The sequence below is a fragment of the Pomacea canaliculata genome, linkage group LG1 (genome assembly GCF_003073045.1).
Source record: "Pomacea canaliculata isolate SZHN2017 linkage group LG1, ASM307304v1, whole genome shotgun sequence".
NCBI lineage: Eukaryota > Metazoa > Mollusca > Gastropoda > Architaenioglossa > Ampullariidae > Pomacea > Pomacea canaliculata.
Window position 1 is genome coordinate 20372362 of NC_037590.1, and position 17913 is coordinate 20390274.

General features: G+C 37.2%; 1 protein-coding gene across 1 annotated transcript; it reads left to right on the forward strand.

The window, feature by feature from the left end:
- The first annotated feature begins 212 nt into the window (after window positions 1-212).
- LOC112560422 lies at window positions 213-17569 on the forward strand. Its single transcript, XM_025232283.1, has 28 exons — window positions 213-496; window positions 713-809; window positions 942-994; window positions 1213-1309; window positions 1911-2030; window positions 2247-2335; window positions 2814-2968; window positions 3660-3790; window positions 4275-4347; window positions 4581-4738; window positions 5011-5099; window positions 5348-5485; window positions 5789-5951; window positions 7828-7933; window positions 8144-8300; window positions 9073-9169; window positions 9323-9375; window positions 9560-9656; window positions 11153-11272; window positions 11484-11572; window positions 12085-12239; window positions 12855-12982; window positions 14037-14109; window positions 14393-14550; window positions 14829-14917; window positions 15166-15303; window positions 15689-15851; window positions 16361-17569. The coding sequence occupies exons 1-28, from the start codon at window positions 423-425 to the stop codon at window positions 16466-16468; spliced, it is 3168 nt and encodes a 1055-aa protein (XP_025088068.1). The 5' UTR covers window positions 213-422; the 3' UTR covers window positions 16469-17569.
- The last annotated feature ends 344 nt before the right edge of the window (window positions 17570-17913 follow it).

Below are 17913 nucleotides of genomic sequence, written 5' to 3' on the forward strand. Positions count from 1 at the left end.
ATCGTCAAATATTTTTATGTTCTTTCATTACAGAACAATTCAGTCTTTAAAGAGAGAAAAATAAACGTCTTTACTGACACGATGACAGAATCATATGCCCCAGTTTGCCTTATCTTCAACAAACAGCTTGAAAAGAAAAGCTCATGCGACTCGTGGCTGCTCGCGAGCATGACCTGGGCTGATGTCCTCACCCTTCTGATAATGTACTCGAAGTACCGGGATGTCCCACAACTTGTACGCGCTCCGATCGCTAAATATTATAAAAGCAAGAGCATGCCCTAACCACTCTGCTTAGAACACACGGATACCACACGGCAATATACGCCATCTGTCACCTGTTGCCATTGAGGGTCCTACATCAGAATACATCTTAGAAAGTGCCGACCAACTTTCGTCGCCAAACTGTTCTGAACTCGGGCGCAATGGAGTTACTGGACGGACTAGAGTTTCCGATGTATCTGCTCTTGCTTTTGATTGCAGTCGTCTTGTTTTACCTGTAAGTACTGTGCTATCTCAGCAAACAAAAACTTTCTGTTGACAATAGCGGCACGTAGTTATGTTTCTCTGTTAGCTTTCTAGCTGCGTCCTAATTGTTAGTTTTAATTTTGATTTATCGCTCTTGGTTCACTGACTTTCTAATTAATAATGATAAAGTTTTTTTTTAACTCTTCAGTATAAGGACATTAATTTTCACTTTACTACGGTCGTTCAGGTATGGGACTTGGTCTTTCGGAATCTGGAAGTCTATGGGAGTGGATGGACCGAAACCTCTGCCTTTCTTTGGAAACCTGTGGGAGTTGAACAAAAAGGTATTTCGAGTTTTATGTTTAGTTCTCGATTTACAAGTTTTTGCATTCACGAATACCATTCTCTCAGCAATAATCAATAACAAAAAGGCTTGCATTTTCTTTAGAACTCATTATACATCAAATTCTTTTCAGGGAAATGAAAAGAGCATTCGTCAATGGTCACAGACTTATGGTCGCACTTTTGGGTAGGTTATCAGAGTTCTTCTACTTGCATCACATTCTTTATTCCTGTAAAAGTCTACATCACCTATAGAAATAGCGAAGCTATATGAGATCTTATCTCTAAAATGTTCTTATCAACTTACAAATGATTCTCAAGTTGATTCTCAGTTTGAATTTACTTCCGTTGTGTACTCTTTTCTAATATATTACAATTCGAATTTTCATTTTTGTTCTTTTCTAGAATCTATTGTGGGCGTCAGCCATTGCTGGTTACCACAGACCTTGACATCTTAAAGGAAGTACTAGTTAAAGATTTCAACAGATTTTCAGACAGATTTGTAAGTTTTTTACAACTTGTTGCTAAGTTACACTATTGCTAAGTTGTTGTTTTTTATAAGTACATACTGTAAGACACTCTAAGATCGTAATATATTGAAATCAACAATTTGACTAGCCTGCTGCGTTATTTATCAAAACAATCCGAAGCACGTGGTTAGTAAGCTAAAGAACAGACGTATTCATAGGCTGGTTACCATTTGAAATGAGCGACGGAATTACTGTTCATGGGAGGTAACTCCTGTGTTTTAACATCTGCAGCAGGCGAGTCTGAGGACAGGAAAGAGAATTTAGCTTGGGTGTCGCTATTTATAGCTATATTTATAGTAAATTCATGCAGATTATAAACTCCATAAAGTTTCAAAACAATCCCAAGGTACCCGATCTTAAATCCTCTAAATCAAATCATCTAAAAGAAAATATCTTCTCGCTGTTGTTATCGTAGTCACCTGTAATCTCAGTTTGATGTGAAAAAGTTGTAATAAACGTTTGATTTATGTATTGCATAATTACACTCACAAAGGAACTTACTCCCTAATTCAGAACAGCAGGTTTATACTACAATTACAATTATTATCACTAAAGAGATTCTTTAACTTCTAGGACAAGTTTGAACTGTTGCCAAAGGAAATTCGAGCTAACCTTTTTGCTATTGGAGGCGCAGACTGGAAAAGGGTTAGAACCCTACTGACACCTACATTTAGCTCAGGCAAACTGAAACTGGTGAGAGCATTGTTTATTTCACTATAAATGAAGTATTGCTTCTTTTTCATTAACTTATTGCCTATATTTTCTTGTGAAAAAAACTTACTTTGCTCATCATCTAACTTTTATCTGTGTTTATTAGAAATAAGCCAGCCATCACCTTCATAATATTTTATCCAACAGTTCTTTTTTGTTAATTACATCGGCAAATAAAATGAACCTCTACTGTCACAGATGGAGAACTATATCGACAGGTGTAGTAATGAACTCGCTGAAAATCTTGAGGAGGCCATTAGGAAAGGTGAAAGAATCGAAACAAAGAAGTGAGCTTGGATTACAGTTCATTGAAATCGCTAATTTTCTCCTCATTCTTCCTCTTCTTTTCTTTTCTTACCATACAAAAACATTACTTCATTCATACATCTTTCATTCGAAAGAACAAGACGGAGAACAATACACGTTTTTGAATCAAGGCACATTATGGTCATTATCTTTCTTTAACGACAAAGCAGTAACCTTTATTCAATGGCTTTGGGAATACATTTTCTACCTAAAGATTAAGTCTGATACAAATTACTGTTTTCGAATAGACTGCCTATTTCTAATTCTCGTAATACACGTTTCCAGAGAAAAGAAGTCAAAATTATGAGGTCACATTTATACAAAGATACCCTTCTCTATTACAATTTTCCTGCGTTTTCTCGTCAAACCCCTGAAATTAGCTGTCGGTAACTCACAAACCCTGGAGGAATCTCTCGATCTCTCATGAGGCTCACGAGGCTCGTCATATTTGTTTACCAGATACTTTGGAGCCTACACCCTGGATGTGATATCGAGCACAGCGTTTGGAATTCAAGTCAATTCACAGAAAGACCTCAACGACCCCTTCGTCAAGGATGTGGCCAGTGTTATGCACGAGGCCACCAGCAGTAACGGGTTGTTGACAGTTCTCGCAGGTAAGATATTTTCCCTTCCATTTTTTTCATTGGTCCTACACCTGTGTACTCATATCCGTATACATACATGACAGGTAAGTGACTCTCCGAAAAATACATTGTCAAGACTGTATGATTAATATGTTTTCAAGCAGTGTTAATGCATATAATTACTTTTGAGGAGCTATACATGTATTCGACATAGACAACTTTAGTTTCTTATCTTTGCAAAGTAAATACAGAGAATGGTTGAACTTGCAGAAGAAAATGACGATCGTCCTTGTCTACACTCGACTGATGAGCAAAATTGTCGCTGTTTTGCAACCCACTGGGGCCTGCGGTAGAACTACGCCTTACTTCAACAAACGTGTCCCTTAGTTTTCAGGAGAGATAAAGGGCTGATGTCCATAGGATTGTTTAGGCCAGCGATTAATTTCTTGATCACGTGTGCTTTACCTCTTCTTCTTCCTACACCTTCACCAACACACCGTGCCTTACACACGATAACATGGTTTAGTCTTTGCCACGAGGTCACTAGTTCGTGTGGGACTAAACCTATTAGATCAGCTATGCGTTGTTATTGTCATGCTGAAGTCCATATGTGGGACTAAGCCATGTTGGACGAACACTGTTACATCAATTAAGTATTTGTATTATCATGCTGGAGTGAATCTTAATAGCTAACAAATAAAATTTCATTCATTTGTTGCAGCTTCGGTTCAGGCTCTTGTTCCCTTTATAAGGCTACTGGCGATCCATTTATTTCCACTAACACGATGGAATTCGTTTTTGAGAAATATCAATCGTATAATAGAAGAGAGAAAACGGGAAAGAACAAGAAACGTATGTATGATAAGTAGTAACATAATTATGTTACTGTAAGTAAAAAGACACAATGATTCGAAGCCTGCTGGACATTCGTTAAGCATACCTAGGGGAAAAACTCGTTTTTGAAAAAAAAATTTTGTTGTTCGTACCATGGGGAAAAAAAAACCAGAAATAAATAAAAATGCTAAAAGCTCACTTCTGTAACTAAATTTTAGCTAGAAGTTGTAACAGAGCACTATACTTCAGCCGTTTTATCTGGAGGAACATTATACGTTTTTGAAGCGAAGTCTTAACTATCTTACTGTGTTCAACAGAAGTATTGTTGCTATCATAGAAAGTTGCTTAGTGTCCACAAAAATACGGGAATAGTGGGGAACACTAATTGTTTAATAAACCATAGATCATTGAAATCTCCCGCCCATAAAATTGATAAGGAAGGTAAGATAACTTTCAAACAAGACATAACAAACTTTACAGTTTCCTTATATATATATTACAGGCACAAACGGACTTTCTTCAGATGATTTTAAACTATGAGGAAACAGAAGGCTCCAAAAATGAGCAAATAAAGTGTAAGTATTCAGTAGTCTATTTTAGAAATTGTAGAGGGTTAGTCCACAAAGACTCGAATGTTTTTGACCCCCTTTTAGCGCCCTACACTGTAAATTAGTTCTTACTCCAGACAGATCTTAATGTGGTGGCCTATTGCACTAGTGTACTGGTGTAGTCATGGAAGAATAGCCTAAATAAGACCGCTCACAATGTTGAGATTAATTATGCTGATGAGGTTTGTCGCTGATAACAGCCTTGTCTCGGACTGAGGTCATTGCTCAAGCTTTCGTCTTCTTCGTTGCTGGATATGACACTACATCCACCGCCCTTCAGTTCCTGGCCTATAACCTGGCTTGTTGTCCAGAAGCACAAGAGAAGGTTGTACAGGAGATCAAAAACCAAATTGGTGATGTGAGTGTTACTGCTGACATACAGATACTGATTACAATCAGAAAAGTCCATGGAATTTCTAATTTTTGTTTACTGCTATTGTAACATACAGATATTTTCCATGATCATAACAGTACACACAATTCTATGATATACGTTTGTACTAAATAGCGAATCAGTATAACAAACGAGAAACGAAGATCTAGCAACATGGGGAGGTGGTATGAATCAGAAACATTAACAAAAGTTTGTAACTCTCTCGAAATTTAGTCTCTTTTTTTCTCTGTTTTCAGGACAAACCTACTTACGAGGGTTTGGCAAAACTAAAATATTTAGAGAGCGTCGTCATGGAAACACTGAGAATGATCCCTCCCGTAAACACGTAAAACATGTTCTTTGTCTAGATGTATATAAAGCACCTTCTCGTACTTGTATACTTTTTTCAAGCTTTCTTTGAGATCGTTAATCAGAATTTTCTATGTTGCTGTACATGTGCTTACGTGTAGATGTAAAAGTTTTAAACAATAAAGTTAAATCCAGTCAAATAAACTTGTCTTGCCTGGATCAACTCAGAGTAAATAGAATTCAAACTCTATGAATTAAATTTACAACTGTTTGTAAACCTTTCAGCGTTAACAGAATGGCGTCGGAAGAGGTGACTATTAAAGGAGTTACTATCCCTAAGGGAGCTGGTGTCTGCGTTCCTATCGCCAATGTGATGAGGGACCCAGAGTATTTCCCTGACCCTGACGAGTTTAAACCCGATAGGTGAGAGAACAATATTTTAACTCACAAAATCTAAAAATTTACGCATATCATTCTGAAAGAGACTGTAGATTTTAAATGTAAATGGTGGAAAAAGAAATAAACATTAGGAGTTGTCAATATGGATGTGTAGCCACATTAGATAAGTTGCTCTATTTAAAGATGTGAAAACAATTCTGACTGCCTATGTTCTACTCTAAGAATGATATCCTGTGCCGCAACCACCACCACCACCACCACCATCACCTAAAAGACAGAAATATATGTGCTTTACATATTTCAGAATCTCTCTGCATGCTTGTCCAGGTTCGTTGAAAGCGCTGATGGTGTCGTCAACCCTTTCTCTAACCTGGTCTTCGGGTTCGGACCTCGCCAGTGTATCGGCATGCGTCTGGCGCTGCTGCAGATCAAGATGGCCATGGTGCACGTGCTCCGGAAGGTCAGATTTATCAAGACAGATGACTTGAAGGTAACGTGCATTTCAGTCAATTTTCAAAACTAAAGGCTATTTAATCGGACTATAGAAACGAACAAACAGATAAGCTAAAAATAAAGAAGGATATCACGTTTTATGAGAAAATAAGTTTTTAAAGGTGTGTGTGTCACAATTAAATATGATCATGAGATATACTACCACCCGTTATTAATGTTCATATTCAAACGTCTACAGGATACACCTACACTAAAGCCAGGATCATTTCTGAGTGTAGCGGAGAGACCGATCTTCATCACGGCGGTACTCAGAGAAGCCGCCTCCAAAACCCGAGTGCAACATAAGGTTCCATAAAACTTCATCCAAACGCGTGAGAAATGTTTATTTGGGCAGAAAATATATTCTACTTCTAATAATTAGGCACCATTAAATATCTATATGCTCCTCACACTTACATTTTTCGCAAGTGACTGCTGTTTTGCCTTGTATTTCGCCTTTGTATTTATTTCATTACATCGCTCTTTGTGTTCAAAAGCAAAGGGACGAATTCTTAGGTTATAATCAACAACTGTGTGTTTTTTTAATAAGAATGATTTGTAAATATTTTGTAAATATTATATGTAATGAAAAATGTTATATTTCTTGTAGAAAATACAATTCTTTACACTGACTTTGTCAAAGGCTTTTGAGGTAATTATTATTTTTATTGGTATCGTATGCCGGAGTGTTTTATTTTATTTACCTCTTAAGCTCAAAAAAGCAAGTAAGAGTGCGATTTCGATGTAAACATGTTGACTTATGTTTCCTAAATTCTTTACAAAATAAAAATGGCAAAAACAAGAAAGCAAAGAGTTTCAGACGAACGTATCAGGTCAACATAAAAGGCGTGCTGCTGCTAGTATAAGGCAGGACTCTTTACGCCTCAGAGAGGCACATGCAATGTATCTTCATGAGTTTTTTTTTAATAAAAGCTAACTGAACTCAAAAAATGGCTTTATCTCATCTCTTTTATCCATATCTCACATTATGCACTCAAAATGTGCAACACCGTTTGATGATATCGGCCATTTATTTAAACTCAGGTGTATGTGTGTGTGTTATTTGTGTGGTTGGGGCTGAGTTATAAAAAAAAAAGCGAAGAAATTTGCAATGTAAACTAACTACCATGGGGTAAGGAAACATCCATCTCCCGTCCCCTGTATCATGATATCATGTCATTGTTGTGAAGTGACTGCTCAGTGTCATCCTAGAGACAGAAAAGAGAAGGGCAAAAACTAGCACAGCCCCTATACTCACTGTGATAAATCATACGTTCTGGTTTGCTTTACCTTTAGCGTTAAGTTTAAGAAGAAAAGGGTGTGTTGCTCGCGAGCATGATCTTGGTCAACGTCCTCACCCACTGTCACCCTCTCAAGATACACTCAAATTATTCTACGCTCGCATTAAGCAAATGTCAGCATGTCCTCTCCCCTGTCAAGATTGACCGAAAGTACTCAATGTTCACACTCTACTCTCTTTTGTTCCCTCCACAGACACCTTCATCAGGCCCAGTTTTAAAAAATACTGAAAATTGTTGTGCGAGCCATTTTCGTCTAAAGACTGCCCTTGCACTCGGGCGCAATGAAATTAGTTTGGGCCAGACGCTGTTGTATCTGCTCTGAATACAACTGTCATGTTAAATCTGAACTGTCCTAAAAACATTGTTTTTTTCTGTGTAAACTATTGTGAGGAGCGTGGTCGAGGAGTCCAAATGCAGGTCAGAAGGTTAATATGGATGCTGAAATCAAGAAAATGAAAGTAGAGCTTTGAGACGAGTCTTCTGCACACTTGCTCAGTGAACTTTCTGTAGTCTGAGAATCTAGTTACGCTGCATTCGAGAAACATCACATATTTTCCTGTTCTTTTATTACAGAACAATTCAGTATTTAAAGAGAGAAAAATAAGTATCTTTACTGACATGCCGATAGAATCACATGCTCCAGTTTGCTTTATCTTCAGAAAACAGCTTGAAAAGACAAGTGCATGCGACTCTTGGCTGCTCGCGAGCATGACCTGGGTTAATGTATTCACTCTTCTGATAATGTACTCAAAGTACCGGGGTGCCTCACAGCATTCACGCTCTCCCATCGCTAAACATAATAAAAGCGCCACCATGCCCTAACCCCTCTGCTTAGAACACACGGATACCACGCAGCAATATACGCCATCAGCATCCTGCCACCATTGAGGGTCCTACATCAGACTACATCTCAGAAAGTGCGGACAATTGTTGACCAACTTTCGTCGCCAGACTGTTCTGAACTCGGGCGTAATGGAGCTACTGGACGGACTAGAGTTTCCGATGTATCTGCTCTTGCTGTTGATTGCAGTCGTCTTGTTTTACCTGTAAGTACTGTGCTAAAAACTCTCTAGTTCCTTGTATGAACGCTAGCCATGGTAATGGAATGGAAAAAAAAAAACAAACAACAATCTCCTCACTGAGAAGGGTGAAACACACTGAAAGAAAATTTAGTTCTCGATTCTTTCCAACATTAGGTCACGGAGAAATGGCTGCGCAGATTATTCAGCATGCACTGGATTACCACTGATACTTTAAATTGTTCGTCTAGCTTTCCTTCTAAATAATGTCTGATGGAATGATACCTGAGTTTACTTGCGTTTCTGTCTACTGCAAGGGTGCGTAGTATCTTTGCTAAATTGTTGCTAAATGCTCCTGAGGTGTAGATAACGTTAATGTCAGTAATTAAGGTTAAAATAATTTCTCCATGTAAGAAACCAGAAGTGCATACAAAGAAACACAATTCATTTGCAGGTTAGAAGATCACATGTTGTATGTTTAATGTAGACAAAGAAGGTCAAGCTATGACACATGTATTATTTACATTGGCTCAGTAAACTTCCTGTAATCGTAGAAAATCTTACGAGCAATAAAAAGTTGTGCCCTATCTCAGCACACAAGAACTTTCTGTTGACAATAGCGACAAGTAGTCATGTTTCTCTGTTAGCTTTCTAACTGCGTACTGCGTGTTAGTTTTTTTAAAATTCCCAACGGTTTATCTCCCTTGGTTCAGCGAGTTTCTAATTAATAATGAGAAAGTTTCTATTTGAACTCTTCAGTATAAGGACATTAAGTTTTCACTTTACTACTGTCGTTCAGCTATGGGACTTGGTCTTTTGGAATCTGGAAGTCTCTAGGAATTGATGGACCAAAACCTCTGCCTTTCGTTGGAAACCAGTGGGAGTTAAACAAAAAGGTATTTCGAGTTTTATGTTTAGTTCTCAATTGGTGATTTTTGCATTCACGAAAACAATCTTCTCAGCAATAATCAATATCAGTAAATGCAAATATTATTCTAAATAAAGCTTGCATTTTCTTTAGAATTAATGATACATCAAATTCTTTTCAGGGAAATGAAAACAGCATTCGGAAATGGTCACAGACTTATGGTCGCACATTTGGGTAGGTTATCAGGGTTCTTCTACTTTACATCAGCTTTAGAAATAACGTAGTCTGTATGAGACTTTATCTCTAAAATGTCTTAATCAAGAATAAATGTTGATTCTCAGTTTTACTTTACATCCCTTGTGTACTCTTTTCTCATATAATACAATTCGAATTTTCATTTTTTTTTAATCTTTTCTAGAATCTATTCTGGGCGTCAGCCATTGCTGGTTACCACTGACCTTGACATCCTAAAGGAAGTACTTGTTAAAGATTTCAGCAGATTTACAGACAGATTTGTAAGTTTTCTACAACTTGTTTTTCTACAACAGTTTTACCACTGCTTAGTTTTTTTTTATTAAGTACATACTTTAAGACACTTTTAGTTCGCAATATTTTCAAATCCACAAATTGACTAGCTTGCTGCCTAATTTATCAAAAATATAGAAGCATCAAGACAATCAGTAAGTCAGTAAGCTAAAGAACAGACTTTTTTATTTGCTGGTTACCATTTGAAATGAGCGACGGAATTAAAGGTCAAGGGACGTAACCCCCTTTGTTTCAATATCGGCAGTAGACGAGTCTGAGGAAAGGTCTCAGAATCAAGGTTGGGTGTAGCTTTAAAAAGAAAGAAAAAAAAAAAAAAAACAACAAGCATAGAAGAAAGAAAATAATCAGAAAATAAACATTAAGTATGGATAGTGCCTTAAATCGGCAAAGGAAGACAAGCAGGTGGACTAGTCAATTGTCTTTAATCACAACTATTGACAGCTACTACAATACATTAATGTTCTTCGTTATCAAAGCAGCTCCTCAGAACTATTTAAGTTCTCTTCATTAAATTAAAGATGACAACTTTGACTTAAGATAAATTGTAACGGCTGCCTGTACGCAATGGATAACTATAATGAGACTATATATAATGAGACTTTCTACTGACACCAAGATCACATTGCATACACGAAGTTAATATTGAAATAACGCGCATCTGCAGCTTCAATGAAGATATATATGTGTACAAAACAGAAAATATAATTTAAAAATATTCAAAAGAAATCGTCCATAAAACAATAATGTACACGAGTCAGGCACTTGTAAATTCACTGCGTATCGTCCTGTGGTCGCCTCCACGTCTTCTTTCACAGTTTCAATCACACATAAAAATTATACAGTTCTGTCACAGTTTACCGCACTATATGTTCTCTACAGTTAGTTGGTCTCAAGGGTACAAAGTTATAATCTCACCAAAAGGGGTCTACACAAGTACAACAGTATGCTCCAATAAGATTTAACTTACACACGAGTACGAGAGTGATGTTCCAGAATGACCTCCGTTCGCCAGCGAGCAGATTCAGAAAGTGTTCATTTATTTTTAACTCAGTGGCCAATTATTTTTTTCTCTTTCGATGCTGGACTAATTCAAGGCAGCACTCAACACTGCGGTCGTGTTTAGGCCAGCGAGTTTGTGGTCAAGATTTACTGGCCATTAGTAGAGCAGGGGATACATTTGGCCAGTGGACTGTTGGTGGTAATAGCAGACTTGAAAAGAGAAAACTGAAACATACGTTTTCTACAATAAGGATAATATGAAACACTACTTCTAAAACTGTGGGTGACATTTTTGCTTCTCAACAACTTCACGAAGTTGAATCAACGTATGAATGAAGTTATGTTTTAGAAGTCTTGCTACAACTGTCTTAGAGAATAAGTGGAAATCCCATGAACGATTCTGATTTACCACTACATTTTTTTTATTTTCTTTTTTTCATGACTAAAGAGATTCTTTAACTTGTAGGACAAGTTTGAACTGTTGCCAAAGGAAATTCAAGCTAACCTTTTCGTTATTGGAGGCGCAGACTGGAAAAGGGTTAGAACCCTACTGACACCTACATTTAGCTCAGGCAAACTGAAACTGGTGAGTGCATTGTTTGTGTTATTTCACTATAAATGAAGTATTGCTTTTTTATTACTTATTGCTAGCTTTTTCTTGTGAAAATACTTACTTTGCTTATCATCTAACTTAACTGTGTTTATCAGAAAATAGCCAGCCATCGCCTCATAATACTTTATCATACAGTTGTTTTCTTGATTATATAGGCCTATAAAATGCGCCTCTACTGTCACAGATGGAAAACTATATCGACAGGTGTAGTATGGAACTCACTGAAAATCTTGAGGAGGCCATTAGGAAAGGTGAAAGAATCGACACTAAAAAGTGAGCTTGGATTACCGTTAATTGAAATTTCTATTTTTCTCCTCTTTTTTCCTCTCATTTTCTTGAGTTAGCGATGAATCATACAAACATTCTACACCATTCATACATCTTTGATTCGGAAGAACAAGAGGGAGAGCAATAAACTTTTTTTTAATCGAGGCACATTTCGGTCATTATCTTTCCCCATACGGCGAAGCAGTAATCTTTATCAAATGGCTTTTGGAAGTACATTTTTCCATCTAAAGACTAAGCTGATACAAATAACTGTTTTCAAAATGAATACCTACTCTAGTTCTCGTAATACACGCTTGCAAACATCATCTTGCTTAGAGAAAAGAGGTCAAAACTATGAGGTCACATTTGTACAAAAATATCCCCATTTGGTATATGGCTTCAGATCACTGTTACAATTTTTATTGCGTTTTCTTGTCAAACCCCTGACATTTGGGTAACTCACAATTCCTAGACGAATCCCTAGCTCTCTCATCCCTTTCTCTCTCATTGTTTACCAGATACTTTGGAGCCTACACCCTGGACGTGATATCGAGCACAGCGTTTGGAATTCAAATGAATTCACAGAAAGATCTCAACGACCCCTTCGTCAAGGATGTGGCCAGTGTTATGGAAGAAGCCACCAGCAGTAGCGGGCTGTTGACAATTCTCGCAGGTAAGAGACTTTGCCTTCCTTTTGCTTTATTCCTCTACACCTGTGTACTCACATCCACAAACATGCATGACAGGTATGCGACCATCCGAAAAATTCATTATCAAGACTGTATGATTAATACGTTTTCAAACAGTGTTAATGCATATAATTACTTTGATTAGCTATACACGTATCAGCATAGACAACTTTAGCTTAGCTAAATGTCACTTAAACGACCCATTGGGGCCTTCGGTAGAAATACACCTCACTTCAACAAACGTGTGCCTTAGTTTTCAGGAGATGTAAAGGGGCTGAGTTTCACAGGATGGTTTTAAGCCAGCGATTAATTTCTTGGTCACATGTGCTTTACCTCTTCACCTTCCTACACCTTCACCAACACACTGTGCCTTAGACAAGATAACAACGGTTTAGTCTTCTCGCCATGAGGTCACTAGTTTGTGTGGGACTAAACCTAAGATATCAGCTATTCATTGTCCTATTGTCATGCTGAAATCCATATAATGGACTAAGCCATGTTGGACGAATACTATTACATTAAGTTTTTTTGTTATCATTCTAGAGTAAATATTACACAACTGAATAGTTAACGAAGAAAATTCCATTCATTTGTTTCAGCGTCGGTTCAGTCTCTTGTTCCCTTGTTAAGGCTACTGGCGATCCATTTATTTCCACTAACGCGATGGAATTCGCTTTTGGGAAATATCAATCGTATAATAGAAGAGAGAAAACAGAAAAGAACAAACGTATGTATGATAAAGTAGTAACATAATTATGGTTCCGTAAGTGAAAAAGGCAGAATTATTATTAGCCTACAGGACACTTCTTTACGCATACCATTTGACATGACCTATTCATGTTAATGTTAGCATTAAAATGCAATCATTAATTTACTTCTCAATTTTTGTTTTACTTTGAGTTGGTTATATTATAACAAATTTAAATATTATAATTGGTTATTTATTCTCTTAACACACACACTCTCTGTCTCTAATGTGCCAACCGTATCCAGCACTCAGCAATTTCAAAACGGCAGTGTTAAACATTGCTTATACTAGGTGATTAATAGTTCGATTATTTTTACGACTATAAATCTTTTCATCTATCACAGCAATACTTAGAACCACTGGAAAGTCAAATTATTCTAAAACATAAAAAGTTATGTTTATCTCACACAGTGACTTACCTTCAATATAACATTCCGTTTTGAAATGTCTGGAGCGAATGGTCGCTCTTTTGATGTTGAAGCTAGAATCACAACGATTCACAACTCTCACAAGAGCTTTTCCCCAGTCTTTACTGTCTACTCTTCTTATGTGGAAAAATGATCAACCTTTGTGTCGACTTTTACAAGCGGGGAATCCTGGAATCGCACAGCTAGTGCCTGGCATCTCAAAATAATAACGACAGTAGCTCTGCGACACACTGTGCAAAGCGAAACCGGAAAAGCGAAGCAATAACTTAGTCCAGCGCATGCGCGACACAAGATATCTGTTCCTGGGTTGTCTGTCCAGGTTAAGCGTGATACTTCAGCCGTTGTAACTGGAGAAAAATTTTACGTTTTTGACTCAAGGTCTGAACCGTCTTCCTGTGTTCAACAGCATTTATTGCTGCTATCATAAGAGCGCGAAAAAAGTCGCTTTGTGTCTACAAAAATACTGGAATAGTGGGGCACACTAATTGTTTAATAAACCATGGATCTTTGAACTCCCCCGCCCCACAACATTGATAAAACAGGTGAGATACCTTTCAAACAAGATATCACAAAACTTTACCGTTTCAGTTTTGTATATATTGCAGGCACGAACAGACTTTCTTCAGATGATTTTAAACTATGAGGAAACAGAAGGCTCCAAAAAGGAGCAAATAAAGTGTAAGTATTCAGTAGTCTATTTTAGAAATTGTAGACGGCTAGACCACAAGGGTTCGAATATTTTTGACCCCTTTATAACGCCCTGCACTGTAAATTGCTACTTACTCCAGACATATCTTTATGTGGCGGCCTACTGCACTGGTCTACTCGTCTAGTCATGGAAGAATAGCCTAAATCTTTTCCTAATTTACCTATCGCTTTTCTATCTTGCAATTCCGAATTTCTAAAGGCCCTTCACAATGTTGAGATTAATTATACTGATGAGGTTTGTCGGTGGTAACAGCCTTGTCTAGGACTGAGGTTATTGCTCAAGTTTTCGTCTTTTTCGCTGATGGATATGACACTACATCCATCGCCATTCAGTTCCTGGCCTATAACCTGGCTTGTTGTCCAGAAGTACAAGAGAAGGTTGTACAGGAGATCAAAAGCCAAATTGGAGATGTGAGTGCTGCTGCCGACATACATTTATGGTTACTATCAGAAAATTCCATGGAATTTCTAATTTTCACTTACTGCTGCTGTAAACTTACAGATACTTTCCACAATCATAAAAGTGCACAAGATTCTATGATTTAAGTTTTTACATAATAGTGAAATAGTGCAGCAAAAAATAAACAAAGATCAAGTAACATAGACAAAGTGGGATAAATCAGAAACATTAACAAAAATTCATAACTTGTTATCTCTCGCAATTTAGCCTCTTTTATTCTGATTTTCAGGACAAACCTACTTACGAGAGTTTGGCAAAACTATCATATTTAGACAGCGTCCTGCAGGAAACACTGAGGATGTTCCCTCCCGTAAACATGTAAAACACGTTCTTTGTTTACATGTATATAAATACACCTTTACTTACTTGTATATTTTTTTATGCTTTCTCTTAGATTTTTCATCGAAATTTTCTAAGCTGCTGTACATGTGATCAGGTGTAGATGTAATAGATTTTAAACTATAAAGTTAAATCCAGTCAAATAAACTTGTCTTGCCTGGATCAGCTCACAGCAAATAGAATTCAAAGTTTATGAATTCAATGTACAACTGTTTGTGAACTTTCAGCGTTAACAGAATGGCGTCAGAAGAGGTGACTATTAAAGGAGTTACAATCCCTAAGGGAGCTGGTGTCGTCGTTCCTATCGCCAATGTGATGAGGGACCCAGAGTATTTCCCTGACCCTGACGAGTTTAAACCCGATAGGTAAGCGAACATAACTCACAATATTTTAACTCACAAAATCTAAAGATGCATGCATATCGTTCTGAGTGACATTATAGAGTTTAATAATAAATTGTGTGCACAGCAATGAACGTTAGGAGTTATCAAGAGGGATGTACGTGTAGCAAAAAACGATAATTTGTTTTATTTTAAGACCAGAAAAAAAAAATTCTGGCTATGTTGTACTCTGACAGGGATATCCTGTGTGCCGCAAGAGATATGAATAAGTTAATCGTCACACCCATACTCCTCCTAACACCGCAATCACCCACGCTCTCCGCTCCTCTTACTAGCACCCACCACCACCACTACCACCACCACCAAGTCTTATTTACATATTTCAAAATCTCTCTGCATGCTTGTCCAGGTTCATTGAAAGCGCTGATGGTGTCGTCAACCCTTTCTCTAACCTGGCCTTCGGGTTCGGACCTCGCCAGTGTATCGGCATGCGTCTGGCGCTGCTGGAGATCAAGATGGCCATGGTGCACGTGCTCCGGAAGATCAGATTTATCAAGACAGATGACTTGAAGGTAACGTGCATTTCAGTCAATTTTCAAAACTAAAGGCTATTTAATCGGGCTATAGAAAAGAACAAACAGATAAGCTAAAAATAATGAATGATATTACAAGTGTGTGTGTGTGTAACAATTATATAGAAACAAAGGGGAAGTTTGATGTGTGACTATTGGCTAAAGCTATTTCGGGACGACAAAAGAGTACAATAGGAGAAAAAATCGTAAGAGAAAATATCACACTGGTAAACAATGTATACACAAGCAACTTAAACAACAAACTAATCTATCCATACAATAAAAGCTCCCCCAACCCATTCAAAAATACACAAACGTCTCGTTAAACCACCAATACGTACACAATCAGACTCATATACCAATATCTACATAAACAACTCGCTCATCGACTGATATCAAGTTCCTTCTGTCTCCTATACAAAATAAGCTGTCAAGTTGTCTACTCTGTAACATATGATCATGCGATATACTACCAACCGTCATTAACGTTCAAATTCAAACGTCTACAGGAAACACCCGCAATAAGGCCAGGATCATTTATGAGTATACCGGAAAGACCGCTCCTCATTACAGCGGTACTCAGAGAAGCCGCCACCAAAACCCGAATGCAACATTAGGTTCCTTAAAACTTCACATCTTTCTCCTTTCTGCTGTATGGATGTTTTAAGGCTTATTCTCATGTTATTGTTATTAAGTTTCAAATTAAAAAGTTAGAGTGTCACTCTCTTGTGTACGTGTGTATTTGCATTTTGGAATGTTTGGTTTAATTTCAGCAATTGCAATTGTGGATTAATGAAATTGTATTGTATTTGGAATGAACATTCGTCGTAAAATTTTATGAACTTTTTAGAAAGTCTGTGTTAATTACAAATTCTGCATAAACATCATTGGTATATATCTGATTATTTTTACAAAGGGACCTTAAAATGTGTTAATACTCGAAATCGAAAAAAGTGACAAAAAATTGTCGCCGCCATTTATTTGGATTTATAGTTATTGTTTATATATAGAGAGAGCTTCTTTTGTTTTATGTACATTTATTTACCTAACATATGTAGACTTTTCGTCGGCTGCTATTTTATTGTTATATTAGACTGATATCGTACCTCTTTTAGTCAAATTAGATGTTGTTAAGTGTATTTTTCTCCCCTAATTTTTATTTAATTTTTTTTTTAATTTATCTATATTTATCGGGTTCTTCTTTTACTTTTAGTTAGCTTATGTAGAGTTTTGGTTTTTATAGGTTTTGCTGTCTAACGTCCATTTTGTTGCTATATTAAACTTATTATAATAAGTGTGTTGCTGCAATATTTATTCATCTTGCAATGTTCTTAAACAAGCAAAGATTTTGTTTAAAAAATCTTTATGTGAGGGTTCTTGCATATACAGATCATCATTTCATTGTAACACGAAACAAGGCATATTCTATTTATCCAAAAAATATAAATAAGCCGTCCATATACATCAAGAGAAAAATCTAAACCAAAAAGCAATAAAAATGAGAAGAGGAAGTATCAAAATTGTGTTAAATGTATGAAATTATCACAAGTACTTCTGTACAGGACCATTGTCTTTTACTTTGACTTCAGCACTCATAGTAAAGGGGCCTCTTTAAATACCTTGGGAAATATTTTGATTACTGCTTCTTTAGCTATTTGTTGTTTCAAACTTATTGATACCCAGTTTCAGTGTCAAAAATAAACATTCTATTCTTTGTGGCTCTTCGTTAACCTGAATGTTATGTGGTAAGTTAAATGGGGAAGTAACTATCGCCCCATGCAGTTAGTGTCTAAGGTGGTTTTTCGACAAGCGGGAGGACAGAGACAAAAACAGAGGGGCGTGTGTGCCATTAGAGGTGTTGTATGCGGTATAAGCACAGAGACTTATAGTGGGAGCCAGCATATGTGGGTACAGTAAGCCAAGCGCGACCAGCCGACTGGCAGAGGTGACAATGACGTGTATGAAGAGAGTGACACATCAGTGGCTCCCACACCTGTCCGCCAGGTGGACGGGGATGGGGGTTAGTCACCTGTCCACTAGGTCCCTGCACACGAAGCAAAGC

Excerpts from the sequence above, each read along its gene's own strand:
- LOC112560422 (XM_025232283.1), top strand. The coding sequence starts at position 423 with ATGGAGTTACTGGACGGACTAGAGTTTCCGATGTATCTGCTCTTGCTT. Across the intron at positions 2,969-3,659 it reads GTTGTTGACAGTTCTCGCAG|CTTCGGTTCAGGCTCTTGTT; the intron begins GTAAGATATTTT and ends CATTTGTTGCAG. Across the intron at positions 15,304-15,688 it reads GACGAGTTTAAACCCGATAG|GTTCATTGAAAGCGCTGATG; the intron begins GTAAGCGAACAT and ends ATGCTTGTCCAG.